The sequence below is a fragment of the Lissotriton vulgaris genome, chromosome 1_1 (assembly GCF_964263255.1).
Source record: "Lissotriton vulgaris chromosome 1_1, aLisVul1.2, whole genome shotgun sequence".
Classification (NCBI taxonomy): Eukaryota; Metazoa; Chordata; class Amphibia; order Caudata; family Salamandridae; genus Lissotriton; species Lissotriton vulgaris.
The window spans coordinates 1,775,405,823-1,775,425,887 of record NC_141685.1 but is presented as its reverse complement, the minus strand read 5'-3'; the positions used below and the strand labels follow the sequence as shown (position 1 = coordinate 1,775,425,887).

General features: G+C 43.0%; 1 protein-coding gene across 2 annotated transcripts in view; it reads left to right on the top strand.

Annotated features, from left to right (window-relative positions):
- Positions 1–20,065, top strand: part of ARID2 (AT-rich interaction domain 2) — a 1,159,914-nt gene that overhangs the window by 843,584 nt on the left and 296,265 nt on the right. For both annotated transcript variants that reach the window (XM_086919090.1, XM_086919091.1), the window contains exon 15: positions 4,826–7,722. In XM_086919090.1, coding sequence (XP_086775216.1) covers positions 4,826–7,722 — 2,897 coding nt within the window. The remainder of the gene's footprint in view (positions 1–4,825; positions 7,723–20,065) is intronic.

Sequence of the window (20,065 nt, the reverse complement as noted above, 5' to 3'; positions counted from 1 at the left end):
TTAGCCCACATCTAGTTGATAACTATAGAAACTAAGGCTACTCTGCTCACAGAAATGTCACAGTTTGGCAAAACAACTTCAAAGCCTTACAATCGATGGAGCCCTTGTAGAGACTTGGTGGTGAGGTGCATTGATGTACATGGACTAATGGGGTTTTACTCCGCTGCCTATTTGGCATTGTAATCTTTGATTGCAAACTACCTGTTGAGCCGCTACAATCAAACCATCTAGGATAAGCCAAGTAAGATCTTGCCAGCCCTCCTTTAGAAGTTAGTCACAAACAGTCCTCGACATTCTGGAGGGTGGGCTGGATACCACAGACTCTGTAGCCCAAGCTATGGGATTAATCATCACTCCATAAAGCACGCAGCAGGTTTCTCCGGGGCTTTCAGCGTCCCTTATGTTTATACATTTTGTTTGCTCCAGGGTGTTTGGTGACAGGCAAATTCATCTTTGGGACTATTTAAAACGAAATGAGATGTGGTCTCCTTGTGCTTGCTGTCCCCAGCCTGATCAACAAAGCCAGAGGTTCAGGGGCTATGCCCAGGCTCAGGCTTGCAGAGGCACTTTATTCAACAAGGAGCTGAAGAGGGAAAATATGCACCAGATCACCCTCCAATCATCAAGTATTCAACTAAAAAGACTCTGGCGTTATCAGGCAACACCTATATATTCTACGTAAGACTGGTGTAGGGGGATTTTTTCTATCTCCACCCAACCGGTGCTACTCAATTGTACAGTCTAATCCAGTCCTCTGTGCCCATTTCTCAAATATTTTTATTTTTTTTAAAAAAGATCTAGGTCAGAACACTTGTAAAACAACATACCCTCTATAATTAAGTGTATGTAAAATCTGTGAAAAGATAAGAAAGTAACTCACATGCGCACCACCAGAGGAGCTACTGGCAGGTTCTCACCAGCTTGCCCACGTTTTTGTCATCAGTAACTTTCTCATATAGAATAGAAATTGCGTGTCCAGTAAGAAAGGTGTCAAAAAGTATACAGTGTGATCAACATATCACTAAAGGAAACAAAAGAAGAAAATGAAGACCTCGTGAAAAAAACGAGACAAAATGTTGCCTTTAGTGATATGCTGATCACACTGTATTCTTTTAGACACCTTTCTAACTGGCCATGCAATTCCTTTTCTATATGAGAAAGTTACTGATGATAACAAAAACGTGGGCAAGCTGATGATGCACACCTGAGGTACTTTCTCATCTTTCCACACATTTTTCTTTGTGGTATACATACACTTAACTAAGAGGGTATGTTGTTTTACGAGTGTGCTGACCTACATCCTTTTTTACAATAAAAATATTAGAGTAGTGGGCACAGAGGACTGGATTAGACTGTACAATTGAGTAGCAACGGTTGGGTGGAGAAAGAATAAATCCCCCTACACCAGACTTACGTAGAATATATAGGTGACACCCGATAACGCCAGATTCTTTTTGTTTGAATTGCAGACAGAGGCAGCCATCTCAGCCTGTGCAGTAGCCTGTCCAACTCTTACGATGCTCCAGGGGGTATGGTCACAGCAGAGGACAGTTCCAACAACAGCATTGCTAGTTCTCATCTTCCTTGTGACTGCTTTTGAACCAAATATTCCTTCAACTGGTCTTGTATTACCTCGGACCAGTAGGTCATGCTGATTGTCATAGTTGCATTCTCTCCTTTCTGTCAGTCCCTTACAGTTGCTTATGTTTTCACTGAGATCAAAGTAGAATATGCCTCCATTCTTGCTTAAAAGCTTTGGCCATTGCTAACCATAAGAAAACAGATGCAGTCCCAATGAAGGATATTGGCAACAGGTGCTACTTAGTGCCTAAAAAGGACCGTTTTCGGGCTTTTCGTTCTTCAACACTTTCCTTAAGGACAAATTCAAGAGTCTTACTCTGCCTAAAGTCCTCTTTGCCCTAGTTCTGGGGTTGGATAGTGTCCTTTGATTTACATGGCACATACTTTCATGTAAAGCTCCTGCAGTCCCACAGGCGTTTTTTCTGCTCGGTCGTTAGGGAAGGAACAACTTTATCTCACAGTACTACTTGCAACTTGGTGACTGGCTATTGAAGGTGGGCTCATCAGTCTATTGCAGATCACCTACAGAGGACTATTTCACGCCTACCTTTCCTAATGTTGTTCAACAATGAGATGAAATCTCACATTCAGCCATTTCAGAGGATTCCTGTGGCAGGGACTGCTCTGGACACGGTGGCTGTCAAAGATGTTCCACTGCTGTAATAAGTCCTGTGTATTCAGGTGATGATTCTAATATTTCAGGTTCAGTCCTGTGTTCTGATCCAGATAGTTCTAAGACTTTATGGGCTCCTGCCCTTGTGTATCTTCCTGGTCCCTCATGCCCATTATGATAGGTGTGCTCTGCAATGGAACCTCTGTCTTCAGTGGGCTTAACACTGTTCACATCTCGGGCAATATCTGTGTGTCAGATGAGGTGGCCCGGGTCCTTAAGTGGTGTATTAGGAATTTCAACCTGACTTGCAGTAGACTGTTCCCACTACACCACCCAGAACTCACAGTGATAATGTGTGCATTGTCTCTAGACTGGGAAGCCCACCCAGATAAGGTGGTGATCAGAGGCCTCTGGTTTCTGCTTGAGCAATGCACTACATCAGTCTCCTGGCAATACGAGCCATTTGGCTAGCTCTCAAGACCTTTATGCCTTTCATGAAGGGCAGGCCTGTGTAGGTTTAGACAGATGGCATGATAGTCATGTGCTATTGCAACACTCAGGGCAGTATGGGGTTGTGTGGGTTGTGCCAGGAGGAGCTGAGACTAGAGTGATGACTCGACCTTCAGGGAGTTTCCTTGACTTTTAATCATCTGGCATGGTCTAAAAACTCCAGTGATGAAGAACTCAGCATATGCTATCTAGCCACCAATGAGTGTTGTGTATCTGGACGGTTTTTAAGGAGTATTTATCCTCTTGCTTGCGTCTTAGGTAGATCTTTTTTTTTTTACTGCAGAGAACTGTCACTGTCAAACTTCTTTAGGTCTAGAGTTCCCTGGGAAACTTGTTCTGCCTTCAATGGGACTCTGGTCAACTGTATGTGTTCCCGCATTTTCTTTCCCAGGTTCTGAAGAAAGTCAGGAGGGATGGGGCTTAGCTCATCCTAATTGCCCAGGACTGGGCTCCAGAGGGTCTGGTACCTGTTAAATCTGAGCATCTGTCTATTGTTCTGTCTGCCTGTTCGAGATGACCTGCTCTCCCAGTAAAGGTGCAGGGATATACACCCAAATGTCCCAGCATACACTTTCTTGCATGGAAATTCAGTGGAACCACCCGAACACATTTGATCTATAAGTAGTGGTTATCTTCTTTCCTGCTTGCTATCTGTCCACAGCATCAGTCTGTTCTGGGCGTTGCACAAAGCTTGTGGCCTGGTTTGAGAATAGTGTAATAAATCCACTGCGAGCTAAAATTTCTAGTATACTTCTGTTTGCCCTGTATTTGGGACAGAAATGGCTTGCCGTGAGCACCTTTAAAAGTTATGTGTTGGGCCGCTCAGCTTTTTATGTTATGTTGCTATAGAGCCTTAACTTGGTTCTTACCTTCTTAGTGTACATGCCTCTCATGCCAGCTGTTCTTTGAGGCTACTGAACCCATAAGACTTTTTTTTATTGATATTACTTTAGTGTGCCATATCTGTTAACTTCAGGCTCTGAAAGTACCAACACCATATACAACCCTCTTTCTGGAAAAGCTAGTGCTTTAAACTCCGGCCTTATTTCTGCCAAAATTGGTGTTGCCTTTCCATGCAAGACGGTCCATATTGCTCCCGCTTTCTTCTTTCTGCTGCATTGCTCTAAGGAGACGAGGCAATACCAGTAGACACATAGCTTGGGGTTAGCCAAGTGGATGCCTAACTTTTTGTGGGGTTCTCTGGTGGAAGGGAAGAGCTATCCTAAAAATTTGCTCTGTCTTGGCCTACAAATAGCCTCCTGAGAACCTTCGTGCTCATTTTACCAGAGCTAAGGGATGCACTATGGCCTTGGCCAGGGGTGTTCCAGTGCTGGACATCTGCTACATGGGTGTCTCGTCTCATTTTCACCAAGCATTTGTTCCTCGACTCTCAAGTCCACAGGGAGGGCTATTTTGCCTGCCCTGTCCTGCACGATTACCTGTTGAAGTCCTCCCATCCAACCCTCATCCTTTACTCAGGTACTGCTTTGATATCTAGTAAAAGGTGAAGAATATGTGGTCAGAAGTAGCCATTAGAAGAACAAGGTACTTGTCTTGAGTAATGCTCTTAACTACCTCCTCTCCTCCCTGTTCTGTGGAGTGGGTTTCTAGGTGTAAAAAAAGGGCTTTCTTAGATTCTGCTCACTATAACTGTTCTCTATCTGTTGCTTGTGGTTTGTGTCGTAAGAGCGCAAATGCTTTGTTATGAACTGACATAAGTGCTTATTGGCAGCACCAATATACAGGCCTGCATCGTCGCTTGTGAAGGTGAGGCAAGGCCCTGATCAGCGCTCATGTGCAATTCCTGGAAACTTTCCTAGAGCCTGTCTGGCACTTGTGGAAATTCAAAATGAGAGGAATCTTCGGTTAGAGTATCCGCCAAAAATAGCATTATCAAAGGTAAATAACTTGGTTGTTGAAATTGCAATGGTGCACATTTAGTGGCATTTCGTATTGTCAAGTCAGCACAGTTTGTTTTTTTCCCCTATACAATTGGAGCATTCTTCTATGTCAGAAAACATTCAAAGTATTCAATCCTCGTGTGTCTTAAATCAGTTTTATAGTCTCTTGTTGTACGTATATTTTTTTATTAGTTGGTAATATTTCTTTTTATGTCCACAGGATTCGCACATGGACCACAGACCGCAGGAAACCATTTCCCAAGGGTTCCTGCTGCCAATCATTCTGCAAATGTGACGGCAACACAAATGTCTTTCCCAATGCAAAGTGTGGCTCAGACTGCTTGTAATCTTCCACATAAAGCTGTGGGCCATACTCAACAGCAGCAAATTACTCCTACAACTTCCAAACAGAACAGCACTCCGGTTTCTTCTGAAGTAGTCAAAGCTACTGTTATACAGCGCTCGCTACAGCAGTCAACTGTTCCTGGCAGTATGTCTGTGGGAGAGACATCACCTGCTTCTATTATTCAAAATCACAACAGTACTGTTCAACAACCTGTTCCTCTTGTTGGTTCTCAGACATTGCTTCACCATCCATCAGTGATTCAGCAATCTTCACTACATACAGTGGTTCCGGGGCAAATGACTTCAGGTACTCCAGTCACAGTAATTCAGCAAAATGTTCCGCAGGGCCATCTATTCAATAGAGTACAGAGCATACCAACATGCACGGCAGGTGTTTCGCAGGGTCAGCAATTTATTACTACACCATCACAATCTGTACAATCTCCATCTCTTCAACCAGCCAGTAGTAATCAGCAAAAAGATACTGTCATCATTACACCACAGCAGTATGTAACAACATGTGCATCCAACGTTTCTGCAACAGCAGTTCAGAGTTTCCAAGTTGCTGCTGGACAGGTAGTTACTATTTCTGGGGTTCAAAGTCCACAAACATCAAGGGGAGGTTTCCAAAACATTGCACCAAAGCCATTAGCGATGCAGCAGCATATATCATCTTCTGTGTTACAGCAGCCTCTTCAGCAGCCGCAGCCACCACCTCAACAGAGTGTTGTAATAGTAAGCCAGTCTTCTCAGCAAGGTCAGCCTGCCATTCACCAAATTGTGCTTACTAATCCAGCTGGTGTTTCAGCTGGCCAGTCAATCCAGTTGACTGGGCAACCAAGCATAACCCCTTCATCATCTACTTTGCCTGGACCAACTTCAAATTGCCAACTCCCGATGGTAATGTCATCTTCTGCTACTCCACAATCACAAGGTCCTCTTCCTACTGTCGGTCAAATGCTTTCAGTTAAGAGACAGCAACATCATCAGCCACAAGTACCACCCCAGCATCATTCTCAACAGCTGCAGGTTCATCAGCCACAGCCAGTCCAAATGCAACAGCAGGTACACATACAGTCTCAGCAGGTACAAATGCAGTTGCAGCAACCACAACAAATTCAAGTGCAAGGCCAACAGCAGGTACAAGGTTTCCCCCAACAATCAAGTGCAGGAACTGCTCAGCCTACCTCTTGTGAATCTAGTCTCATTAAACAATTGCTTCTTCCAAAAAGAGGTCCTTCAACTCCAGGCGGTAAGCTAATACTCCCTGCTCCACAAATGCCTCATCCAAACAATTCACGAGCTCCAAGTCCGCAGGTGTTGTATCAGGTTGCTAACAACCAGACATCAGGTTTTGGTGTGCAGGGGCAGGCATCGCCACCTCAACTGCTAGTAGGCCAGCAAAATGTTCAGCTAGTTCAGAGTGCAATCCAGCCCCAAGGGCCAATGCAGACAGTACCTATTTCAAACTTACAGTTACTACCAGGCCAGTTGATTTCAAGCAACCCATCAACTATTTTTCAAGGTACTAGTGGCAACCAAGTTACTATAACAGTAGTGCCAAATACTAGTTTTTCTACGGCCACTGTAAGTCAAGGAAATGGGTCACAGATGTTTTCCCCAGCTGGGGTTGCACTTCCAGTGCATACAACTCCAGCTGTTAACATACCACAGACTGGACAGTCTCCATTGGCTGCTACACCTCCATTCAAAGGTGACAAAATAATTTGCCAAAAGGAGGAAGAAGCGAAAGAAGCCACAGGTTTACATGTGCATGAACGTAAAATTGAAGTAATGGAGAATCCTTCCTGCCCTAGAGGTATTATAAATGCCAGCAATGGGGAAGCAAAGGAAACTTCAATGCTTGTGGGTAGTCTAGTTAATGGACGAAAGTATGATACTTGTCTACCTCCTTCAAACTCAGGGAAAACTACAAATGAGATTGGTTTGTTCCCGCACATTAGTAACGGGTCATCAATGGAACTGGGTGAAAATGGAGCTCTTACAAAGCAAAACTCTGAACATATGTTCAAACAAGAACTGAAAATTGATTTTAAAAAGCCTCAAATCAATGGAATATGTGATTTTGAAAAGGGTGATGGTTCACATTTAAGTAGAAACATTCCAAATCATAAGGCTTCCAATTATATAGGAAATGGAGAAATCTGTTCACTGAAGCAACAAGATAATTTTGATTCCAGTAGGCAAGTTACTACTAAATGTGATCTAGTAGAAAGAGTTTCTAATGGACCTGTATTTACAACTAGTACTTCGCCTTTTGTGAATCGCATACAAGAAACTGCAAACTTTGTGAGTCAGCAGTGCTGTGGGTCCCACACAGATCTCCACAATGGACCTTTTGCTTCAAGTTTGAATTCAGATGTGCCTCAGCAGCGCCCAAGTGTAGTTGTGTCACCACATTCTACAGCCTCTGTTATACAGGGACATCAAGTCACAGCAGTGCCCCACTCAGGACACCGAGTTTCCCACTCCCCCCTATCATCTGACATTCGTTCTAATAGCACATTCGAATGCAAAACTATGAAAAGACCAACGGAGGAAAGTGATAGGGAAACAGTTCCTGGGATCCCCAATAAAGTAGGAGTTAGGATTGTGACAATCAGTGATCCCAACAATGCCGGCTGCAGTGCAACAATGGTTGCTGTACCAGCAGGTGCAGATCCAAGCACTGTAGCAAAAGTAGCAATAGAAAGTGCTGTTCAGCAAAAACAGCAGCATCCACCTATGTTCATTCAGAGTATGGTTGCACAGGTAAGTTATTTCCTTTCACTGTCAATATTTGGGTAAAAGTGATGCTTTATTAAAACATACTTTTTTGAGTCATTAACCAACACTGTTATTTTTTGTAATGTTTAGACATATTCAAAAGTTGTCTTACATTGCTTTTCTTTAAGCACCGAAGAGGAACATCAAATTGGTGTTTCTGTACAGATAGTGGCTGCGATGCACTATAATTAAGTATCTGCTGATGGTATTCCTGCAGTTCTTTCCATGTGATAGTCCTGTTTATTGTTTTCCTTCTATTAAACTGTATCCTTCAAAATCTTCCACAGTATTCTCCATTCAGGCATGTTTACCCTAGCCTTTCCCAATAACTGCTGCAGGAAGTAAAGGGGCTCTTTCTCTTTGGAACTAGAGAGCTGTTTTTCATTGTGAACCTGTCCGTGATTGATAGGCTGTGCTTTATTCCTTCATTTCGTATTTGGGACTGTAAGTTTACCTTGAAATAGAAAGTTTTATATTTGGATGTTGACAAAAGTTGGAGCCTGTATGACTCTCCTGTGACATTAATTAAGCCCATGATGCCTCGGTATGTGACTACTATTTCAAGATTATTTTTTTCCACCAGTAGGCACGGATGTAGGTTTGGGAGCTGCAAGTAAAGCTGATTTGTTGAGGCCTATAAATCTACAAACCCAGTTTTTAAGATCAAAGAAGATATCAACACTAAAGAAAGACTACCTGGAAAGACCGAGCATCAAAAAGCATGATTCTTTTTCCCGAGGTCTTCAACTATTTCAGAAAATTTGTATTTCTTGGAGTTCCATTCGCACCATTTTTTATCACAAGGCAAAGCAAAATACTCCTTTTGATCTCTAGCCTGACAGTTGAAATGGCCTATCTGATAAGCATCCTTAGTTTACCACTTGTTCAAAGATTGCTATCCATGATGCTCAATATTTAAACCTTAAAAAACAATAAAATCAGGAATTCACACATTGGGCAATTTTCAAATGTCCCGAAAATCTCCAGCACTGGTTTCACATTCGTAACTACAGCCTGCTGTGCTGCATATAGGCTTCAAATAAAACGAGACCATTAAGGATCTTGTGGCTCGGGTACAATTCTTTGACTCGCAAGTCATCATAGATTGTTCACTGATGTTGCTGCAAAGCAAATTTTCATGAAGACAAACACGCATAGGTCAACAATGCATCAGGTTGACACACTGTCCGAGACAATAAAGGTATGCAAAACAAACAGGACTGCTCAATGTTGAAAACTTCTTAAGTTAATTTTAGCCACAAAAACCTAATCCACCTGGGACGAAAACAAAACACACAAGTAAGGATAAATCAAAACATTTGACTCAACCTTTGAGTTGATCAAGATTGGAAAGTGGCTATTTGGTCTAATCTCCAAGATTGATAGACCAGACTAAAAATAATGTGGAGATTGAAAAACCTTAGATGGTCCTGGAGGTCAAAATGATATCAAAGCAATTTGATGTTGACTGGGTTGTTGACGGGGAAAGGCCATCAATGCAGAAGTAATAATTAAGACAAAAGAATTAGAGTGTTGATAAAGCTCTAAGTTCATATTGGATATTACATACATCTTAAAATAAGTCTAGCGGAAAAGAGTACACCACTCCTGCTGACACACACAGCAGAACAAGATAAATACTCAGGAGATGGCCTAATTTAGCCTCCAGGTCGAATAGAGGATATTCCATCGCATTCAAGAAGATTAGTAGAACTGAAGAGTTTTAAGATTATAATATGTAGGCAGATCCCTTAAGCACACAAATAATCATTTGACGTTAATAAGACTTAAGAAAAGAGCTTTATACATCTTCAAACAGTGGGGAAACCCCAACCAGCATCTCTTTGCATCAAGCGGAAAAGCAAAATATCCAAACTTTGATGCCAGACAACCACTTTAGCCAGCTCAGGGGAATGCTCTATGACTTCATTGGTATGGAACATTTGCTTGAAGTTTTCCACTGATAGCCCTGATTCCTCTAGCCTTTACAAAATGCAGTGTCTCACATGCCACTGATTTTAATAGCTCCACAGTGGACTTGCTAACATGATACTTTTGTGAAAATGTTTCTTCAATTATCCTCCCGATTATCTCGCTCACTAGATATGCTGACAATGCAGGTGGAAATATTTTTTAATACAAATCCACAAATGGTGACCTCTCAAGTCTTAGAGTTTTGCATTTAAAGTTACAAGACAACTACATGATTGATATTAGAAAGTGGCAAAATGACCTGCCACGAGGAACATTTAAACAATACTTAATGGAAAAGGTGTTTAAAGTGGTGTAAAAATAATGATTTTGAGACTGAAACTACACTTGTAGGTGAATTTTCAATAGCAGATGTATCTTGCAAGGCGTTGTTTAACTAATGGTTAATTTATCTGCTATTGTTAAATATAGCAAAAGAACACGCCAAAGAGAAATAAATGTTATATTAGTCGTCATGGTTTGTCTAGGTAGCAAAACAAATATATCGTCAAAATACAAGCACAATAATGTAATCTTAATTCAGATTTAATATGTTTGATAAAAGCTTATTCAGAAACAGTGCATAAATCAAGTCTTAACCTGAATTTGTTTTTAATTGCTGCGACAGTACTATGAAGTCATCAAGATACTGGTACAGACTATTCACCTTACTTGACTATACTCAAGGGTAAGGAAGTTGTGAGAGCAAATACAACATTTGTTCCAATGGTAGTCCTGTGTAGTACACATATGTACTTTTTCAAAATCCAATTACTCTGAATGAAATGGTGTTAAATATCTTAGATTTAAGAAGGGTAGTCATGTACTGCATGCAGCAGACAAAGGTTGTTAGAAAGACACAATAATTATTTGTGGCACTTAAACCACAAGGTGCACCAATCATTAAAGGAGCCATAGCAAAGTGGTTTATAGAACCATACGACACTGTTACTTATTAGCCAGCAGAACTTTAGAGATATGCCATATAACTCACTCAGCAAGAACGAAACGACCCACAGAATATATTGGAAATGCTTTCATTAATGTTAAATGTTATCAGTACAGTTACAAAGTGGTCTTCTATTGACATGTTCACGAAACATTGTTGTCTAGAAGTTAAGGCCAGATATTATTAAAACATTTGTTTGCACTACTTCTCAATGCACAGCATGTGACTATACAATTGGGTCGTGCTGCAAAAAAAACTAGTTACTTACCTATAGCAATAGTTTTGTAGCGTGGAAGTTTTCTAGCTTCATGTGACCTACCTACCCCGTGAAGGAGAATCAGTGACAAAACAATATACTTGGCCAGTATCTTATTCAGACTAGTATTATGAATAAAAACAATCTGAAGATCGTACTAGAGCATTGTGAGGTTACCAATATCATCATGAATGTGTTATACTTGCTCCACCAGTGGCTGAAGCCCAAGTATAAAACGTTTTATTAAGAGGAAAAATTCTGTCCCCAACCACTAAATAGCCAAATAATTTATAGCATGAGAATGTATAATATTTTCAGTCTGCAAAGCTATTGGTAGAGGTAGGTTTCCTCCTACCCCTGGAAAGTATCAGGCATTCTGTTCACACTATTACCCTGTAATGAAAAATACTCGAGACCTCCACCCAAATTTAAATCTGTTACCTAAATCAGTTCTTGCCCCCTACAGAACTTCAGCGATCTGCTTCAAGTCCTGGCAGCTGTCCAAAGCAAGAGGCTATGTTCTGTGGATCCATGGAACACTTAATTCTATGTGCCTGGCCTGCAGGCGCTCAGGCACTATCCCCTTATTTACGGTGGGAACCAGTGCTACCGTTACAGGATGATGCCTTTTTGTCTCAATGTCATCCTTTGGTCTTTACTAAGATCCTGGCCACAGTGACTCCCTACCTCTCTCTGGCTACAGTTGGTCCTGTTACCTCCTATTGGACAACTCAAAAGAAGAGCTAATCTGCTCATCTGGTCTCGGGGCTCATCTCTGAACCTCCTTATTGTGGCCTTCCTACAGGATTCATCTAGCCAGGTAATTCTGAGTTTAAGTCTGGCAGGGGCCTTGCTTCCTCTAGAGGGTAAGCCATCATCCAGATTGTGGATCACGTGTAAGCAATAAGTCCATTTAGCCTGGTTTTGCTAAAGATTAGTGGGGCTACTGCTTCTAGTATAGTGGTGTGACCTGTTAAAAAAAGCTCCATATTTGCTTCCCTTCTGCTTAATTGTTAGGCGTATTGGGACAATTGCTAAACTGAAAATCTACCCTTGTCCCAGTACTTTCATCTTTGGTTCCACCCTTGCTTTGATAAGAATATGTTGCCCATCCTTTTGGTGGCATGGTGGAATGTCCCTCTTGCCTGCCCCATCTGTAACTTAAGGCCTGAACCAACTCTTCGCACTAAGGTTGGGTAATCGATGCACGGAACCCCTCATCAGCACAAATTAGGTCTGTCCCTAAACATTAATGTATTGTTTCTATAGCCTACAAATCCTTTCTTCGTGGGTTTAATTACACAGTGAACTGACTTGCTCTAATAAATCAGACTTGCACTCAGCTGCTTTTCTTCTGTCTCAATCGAAGAAATTAAGCCTGCCGTCACTGAATTGGCAAATGCAAAAACAACAGTTGATGGACAGAATGCAGAACAATGTCATCCATTCACCCCAGTACAAAGATCTGGGCTGAAATCCATCTTTTTTTGCTTACCATGCAATTCCAGTTTGAACCCAGCCATATGCAAATCAGTCTCGACCCTGTACCCCATGGGAACAGTCCAGTCTGAACTGCCAAGCCAGGTTCTCCCTGGTCGGGAAACAAGCATCCTAGCACCGGTTTCGTGCTCTCAGTCCTCATCAGCCAGGATAGCTTGATTCCAGTGGCATGGAGAGCACAGGATTCACGTCTGAGCATACCCATCCCACTCAGGGTGACAAATGCAAAAACAACAGGTGATGGACAAAATGCAGAACAATGTCATACATTCACCTCAGTACCAAGATCTGGACCTAAATCCATCGTTTTTTTGCTCACCATGCCATTCTAGTTTGAGATCAGCCATATGTAAATCAGTCTTGACCCTGTGCCCCATGGGAACAGTCCTGCCCGAACTGCCAAGCCAGGTCCTCCCTGGATTGGAAACAAGCATCCTAGGACCGGCTTTGGGCTTTCAGCCAGGATAGCTTGATTCCAGTGACATGGAGAGCACGGGACTCACGTCTGAGCATACCCGTCCCATTCGGGGTGGCACCTGCAAAAACAACAGTTGATGAACAGAATGCAGAACAATGAAATACATTCACCCCAGTTCAACGATCTGGGCCTAAATCCATCGTGTTTTTGCTTTGCTCACCATGCCATTCCAGTTTGAGCCCAGCCATATGCAAATCAGTCTTGACCCTGTGCCCCATGGGAACAGTCCAGCCCGAAGTGCCAAGCCAGGTTCTCCGGTATTAGGGGTGTCTTTCATAGATTCACATGCTTGAATAATTCCCCGCCGTCGAAGTGGGAGTCCCACCGTACATAACATAATAGTAAAAAGCATATATACATAACTATATAATAATATATATATCAACAAGGAGAGAGGTAGGGAGAGTCTGAGACACTCTCTTGATCCCCGGTTAAATGTCAAGCAACAAAAGAAGAGAGGTCTGGTCTGGTCAAGCACAAGGCTACCAGAAATAATGGAGCAAAGAGATAAGTGGGTAGTATTGATCGCAGTCACTCTATTTGAGTGGGATCACAGTCGCTCTATTTGAGTAGGAAAGCCCTCACACACCGACCTGGTCAGTGTCATGCTTCATCATCGGGCCCCACCGAAGAGACCGAGTGTCTCTTCGGTGTGCTGCGACGCCAGAAAGACTGCGGAGCTGGTCGTGTGGGGAGGACGTGTTGTGGAAATTATAAGATTAAAAGTGACTAACAGGGTATCAAAAAAACTTTAATGAGTGATCCCTAAGACACGTGTAAGTGGTATATGTGTCTGAATTTAAGAGCCAAGGTTGTTAGGATTTTGTTTAAATTCAGCTAAATACCACGAGTTTATTAAAATTAATCAGTCAACATGTTTCTGCCTTTATTGTGGTATATATTCACCATGGCATTCGTCAGGACTAAACCCCGGCGGTATGGACACTCTAATAGTCCACCCTAACCTGGGGACGTGAAAGTGAAAAAAGAAAAAGTGAAAAAGTGCTTAAAAATCAGAAGAGCAATTGCTCATTCCAAAAAAGCCCCAAATTCAGGGGTGTATCAGCACTTTAAAACTGGGCGCTACTCGCACCATGGGTCTCGGGAGGGGGGTTGGAGCGCGCTTGGCACATCGCCCTCAGCGCTCACAACCCGCTTGTCAACCTGCAAGATCCCTCTGAACCGGACTGGGGTCCGGACTGGGGTCCGGTTCAGAGGGATCTTGCAGGTTGACAAGCGGGTTGTGAGAGCTGAGGGCGATGTGCCAAGCGCGCTCCAACCCCCCTCCCGAGACCCATGGTGCGAGTAGCGCCCAGTTTTAAAGTGCTGATACACCCCTGAATTTGGGGCTTTTTTGGAATGAGCAATTGCTCTTCTGATTTTTAAGCACTTTTTCACTTTTTCTTTTTTCACTTTCACGTCCCCAGGTTAGGGTGGACTATTAGAGTGTCCATACCGCCGGGGTTTAGTCCTGACGAATGCCATGGTGAATATATACCACAATAAAGGCAGAAACATGTTGACTGATTAATTTTAATAAACTCGTGGTATTTAGCTGAATTTAAACAAAATCCTAACAACCTTGGCTCTTAAATTCAGACACATATACCACTTACACGTGTCTTAGGGATCACTCATTAAAGTTTTTTTGATACCCTGTTAGTCACTTTTAATCTTATAATTTCCACAACACGTCCTCCCCACACGACCAGCTCCGCAGTCTTTCTGGCGTCGCAGCACACCGAAGAGACACTCGGTCTCTTCGGTGGGGCCCGATGATGAAGCATGACACTGACCAGGTCGGTGTGTGAGGGCTTTCCTACTCAAATAGAGTGACTGTGATCCCACTCAAATAGAGTGACTGCGATCAATACTACCCACTTATCTCTTTGCTCCATTATTTCTGGTAGCCTTGTGCTTGACCAGACCAGACCTCTCTTCTTTTATATAATAATATATACATACATAAAATAATATTCCATAATATGTATATTCTTTTCAAAAAATACAATCTTAAAGTACTATGAAACAAAATAGGCCCATAGAAAGCTTTGAGGGAGAGCTCACTTTAGTAACATATCAATGTCATTATAATAGTCCACTTTCCAGCCAATCAGGCTGCAGCACCCTCTAGAACCTTCTCCTCAGAAGCTCAAGCCCTCAGATTTTCTACCGCACGTTGTGTGAAGGGTGTCTCCCTGAGCTCTGCTCAACTTCAAGTTTCAAGCATGTCTTCTACAAAGAAATCTTTATTCAGGCCCTGTTCAGCCTGTGGAAAACTTTGTCTTTTCTCTAAGGATCCTCATAAGAAACACATTTATTGCTTGTACCCGGACCATGAGGTGAGGAGTTGTAAATTTTGCGGGACATTTTCTAATAAGACCTTAAAAGACAGAGAGGCCCGTCTCCTTCTGTGGCGACAGAAGTTGAAGACCTCAGACAATCCTGTGTCCGATATGGAGAGTGTTTCTTCTCGCCAATCTGTGACATCTCGCAAGCGTAGATCTGAGTCTGATGTTCCTTCGCCCTTTCCTTAAGAAAAAGAAGCTCGTGGATGCTTCAAAATCAGACTCCCCATGGGATCTGCCGGCCTCTACGCCTACGGGACTTAGTTCTCTGGCGTCGCAGAACCACTCTGTGCCCTCGTCCTCCAAAACGAGCGCCAGCTCGTCGACGACGACGAGATCTGATGACGTCATGCCGACGATGACCGCTTCGTCAACGCTGGTCCAGGAGACCCGGCCTATTACTTCCATTATCAAGATCTCGTCGACGGCGAAGAAATCTGCCTCGTCGGCGACCCAGTCAAAACGCCATTCGTCGACGAAGACTTCGTTGACGCGTCACTCATCAACTTCATCAACGACGGCCACCATCCCGTCGACGGCGAGCTCCTCGTTGACGACAGCTTCGTCGACGTCAAAGATTTCGTCGACTGCAGTGACAACGATGAAAACAGTGGTCTCGTCGTCGAAAACATTGCCTTTATCGTCGACGCCAGGAATGTCTACGGCAAAGCACTAGACGACCGCGTCGACTGCCTCGTCGACGGAACCGTCGACAACGACATTTTCACTGGCAACGGCAACCAGCTTCACCGTCATCACGGCTACTACGGTCAAGCGTCAAGTTCCTTTGGATTTGAGCCCGTTGCAACCTCGCACAGGTCCGCCGCCTCAACTGTTCGCGTCTGATGATGAAGGCGATTCCTAGGGCTACTATGTGGACGATAACTTTAGAGCTGCCACTAGCCCATCAGAGTTGCAGATTAAGTATCAGGACTATGATGACGACGAGGAGCAAGACTTGCATATCTCGGCTCCAGAAGATTCGCCTGATGTTGAACAGGATGTTCCTATGGCACAGTTACCTCTGTCCTTGATCTCCAATATGCAACACATGCTCGATGACTACAACCGTTGTTTCCCACCTTCCACGCCGGATTCTCCCCCGCCCGCTTCTACTCAGCCATCAGTTTCTCTTGCACCACTCCACTTTCCTATTCCACAGCATACGATTCAGGTGAATACTGGCAATAACACCGACACAGACCCAGATGATGACGCTGCAATGGCAGATTGGGACAATTACCAGGTGCAGACTCCGTCGCCTCCACCTACTTCTCCTCTGGCGTCGCCTCCAGTTGACATTGGGGGTTTCCATCTTTGGATGTCAAGGGCTGCCAAACGCTTCCACTTGCCGATGGAGGTCCGGCAAGAGGACTGCTTCCTCTACGATTTTAAAGAACAGCCATTGAGGCAGGTGCATTCCATCCCAATCATAGACTTCATATGGAAAGAAGGATTTAAATTGATGGAACCGCCCAATTCTGTGCCAGCTGTACTTCCACGTATCGACAAAAAGTATAGGCCTCCTGTGGATTCGCCTGCCTGTTTAATTTCCAAGCCAAAACCTGACTCTGTCATTACTCAGGCAGCTCAAAAGAGGTCGCAGAATCCTTCATCTTCCTTAACATCACCTCCGGACCAGGATGGTCGCCGCCTGGACACCATCGGGACAAAATGTTCAACCATGGCTGCAACCACTGTACGGGCTGCAAATTCCTTGGCCATCCTCGGCCGTTACGATAGACAAATGTGGTCGGAAATTGGTGTATTGGTTGACCTCATCCCTGAAGCATCCAGAGCAAAAGCACAAAAAATCGTGCAAGAGGGTGAGAAAATTTCCTCCGAAATTATCGACTGTTCAGTTGATATTTCCTCAACTGGCTTCCAACAGTTAGCTGGCGCTGCAGTTTTACGGAGACAAGGCTGGCTCAAGTCTACATCTTTTCGACTAGAGGTGCAAGGAAAGATACTTGATTTGCCCTTCGATGGTGAGTCCCTCTTCGGTAAAGATGTGGACGACACATTGGAATCTATTAAAAAGGACACGGACACTGCTCGCGCCCTCGGTTCTTTGCAATACCGGAAGAGGCCATTTCGTGGAGCACGTGGTAGAGGTACCTTCTCTAATTTTCGTGGCTCCTCCCAGTACCGCTCCTACAGTGACAACAGGCAGCGTTATTCATATCAATCGCAGTCTCGACAGACCGAATCCAGATCATACAGACGGAAAACCACTTACAGAGGTGGTAACTCCGCTAATAAAAAATGACTTTCTCATCGTCAAGTCTTTTCCCACTCTGCAGATTGGAGGTCGAATATCCCAAAGATTTTTAAATTGGTCAGCAATAACTTCCGACCGTTGGGTTTCGGAAGTCATGCAAAGAGGTCACACTCTGGAATTCATCAAGTTCCCACCCAACCGCCCGCCATCTGGCCCTCCTCCAAAACATCTAAAGGAACTGTTTGCACAAGTTGCAGTTATGATCCAGAAGGGTGCAGTCGAAGTGGTTCCTCTTATCAGAAAAAATTCCGGAGAGTGGCGCCCCGATATTGGACCTCGGAGCCCTCAACAAATTTGTCCAGTCCAAGACATTTCGTATGCTGACCTTGCTGGAAATCTTACAGAGCCTGAATCCAGAAGAATTCCTCTTTTTTTTTTTTCTCAAGAAATCATAGTTACATTACAACACGTTTTAGTCTATTAAATGCTTACAATACTGACATCTTTCTTTTCACGGCAAAATAAGAATATAAACATAAATACAAATCCAAATAAGGAATACTAATGATATTTAACTTAAAATACTTTTCAGCTATTATCTTTAGCTATATATGCCCTCACGACATCCTCCCTTTACTGAGTTATCGTCCCGTTTTTCCAGTTTACAACTGGGTTCCAGATCCTCTTACCCAAAGATCTACCTCTTTTCCCTTTTCTATCATAGATTGCTTTTTCTAGGTTGTAAGTTGACAATAACCGAGCAATCCACATTTGAAAAGTTGGTGGTGCCCTATCAAGCCATAATGTTGCAACACATATACGATATACTGCGGCTACCATAAACATAAACTCGGTAGGAATATCATCTTCCCCTGTCACCACCCCCAACAATAGTAATTCATCAGTAAGCTTAATTTTGTAACCTAGTGAAACATCAATAAATTTTTCAATATCTTTTTTCAAAGAGTAAAGTTGCGGGCATTTTGAAAATACATGAATTATATCTGCGTCAGTAGCATCACACCTGGAACACGTAGTTCCTGAGGTACCCCCCCATTGTGCGATCCTTGCTGAGGTGTAATACAACGAATACAAGGTCTTATAGTGCTGCGACTATAAGGTCATAGAGCATAAGATTGTTCGACCCAAATCAAGAGATAACTGAAAGCCCTCTGGTTGTAAAGCAGTTTTTTCCGTCCACTTCCTCACATATTTATCCCTATCATCACTTTTGTATTTACCCAGTTCTGCATATAGGCATCGGATTGTGCAATGAGTGCTATTCTCTATGTAATCCATTATACAGCATGAGCCAAAGCCCAGAGATCCACCTTGTTTATTTGAAAGATAGCTTCTAATCTGAAGATACTTAAAAAAGCTATTGTTTCCTACCTCAAACGTATTTTGGATCTCATGAAACTGCATAATTCCACCCTGTTGGTCCAATAAATCCCCAATTTTCTTGATCCCTTTATCATCCCCTTCCTTCATCACTGAATCTCTAAATATCTCCCCAGGAAGAGATCTATTAGTATACAACCGTGTGTACCCGTTATGTCTTCCTAGACCTATTTTCTTTGAGATCATCTTCCAGATAGTATAAGCAGCTTTAAGAGTTTTAAATCTTGTGTGTTTGAAATAGCTGAAATCAATTGTATTCAAAAATCCATTTACTGCCCCATCCCCCATCAACACTGTATAAACATTGAAAACCCCTTGTGAGCTAACTCCCTGTTCTGTATTGCCGCCACCGATTAATCCCTGAAAATACTGCATAGCTACCGCCCAGTAGTAAAACCTAAAATCAGGTGCCCCCCAACCCCCTCTTTCCCTTGGGAGCGTAAGATGTCGATATGCTCTTCTAGTTTTACCATGTGCCCAAATAAATGTATTTACTATAGCTTCTATCTTGTTAAACCATATATGTTCGAAATATAACGGTATAGCTCTAAACAGATATAAAAATTTAGGGAATGTTATCATTTTTACTACATTTATTCGTCCCATCAACGTCAAATGTAATCTATGTACCCTTTATGTGTTCTCTTTTACTTTATTTAATAGGGGTCTGATGTTAAGATCTACCAGGGTATCCAGATCTGCCGTAACTTTTATTCCTAGATATGTTGCTTCCTTCACCACTCTAATGTCCTGGAATATCGTATGATTATTTTGTACTATTTGAGTTTTCCCACTATTAATTTGATATCCTGAGAATGCCCCAAAGTTTGATGCTTCTCTCTCTATCTCTGGTAGTGCTATGTCTGGTTTATTGGTGATAACGGCCACATCATCTGCATACGCAAATACTTTATAGCTTCTTTCATGTAGCTCGATTGGGGCAATCCTATTGTTTTTTTCCAATCTTCGTAATATGGGGTCAATATAGAGGGCGAAGAGCAGCGGGGATGCTGGGCAGCCCTGTTGTGTCCCTGGTTTTATCTGTACTGTCTTGGTGTATCCTTTATTAATTCTTGATCTAGCCGTAGGGCTAGAGTACACTGCCTGTATTGCTCTAATGTACCCTCTGCCAATTCCAAACCACTCCATTACCTCCCATAGGTAGTCCCCAGAGACCCTGTTGAAGGCCTTCTCTGCATCCAGA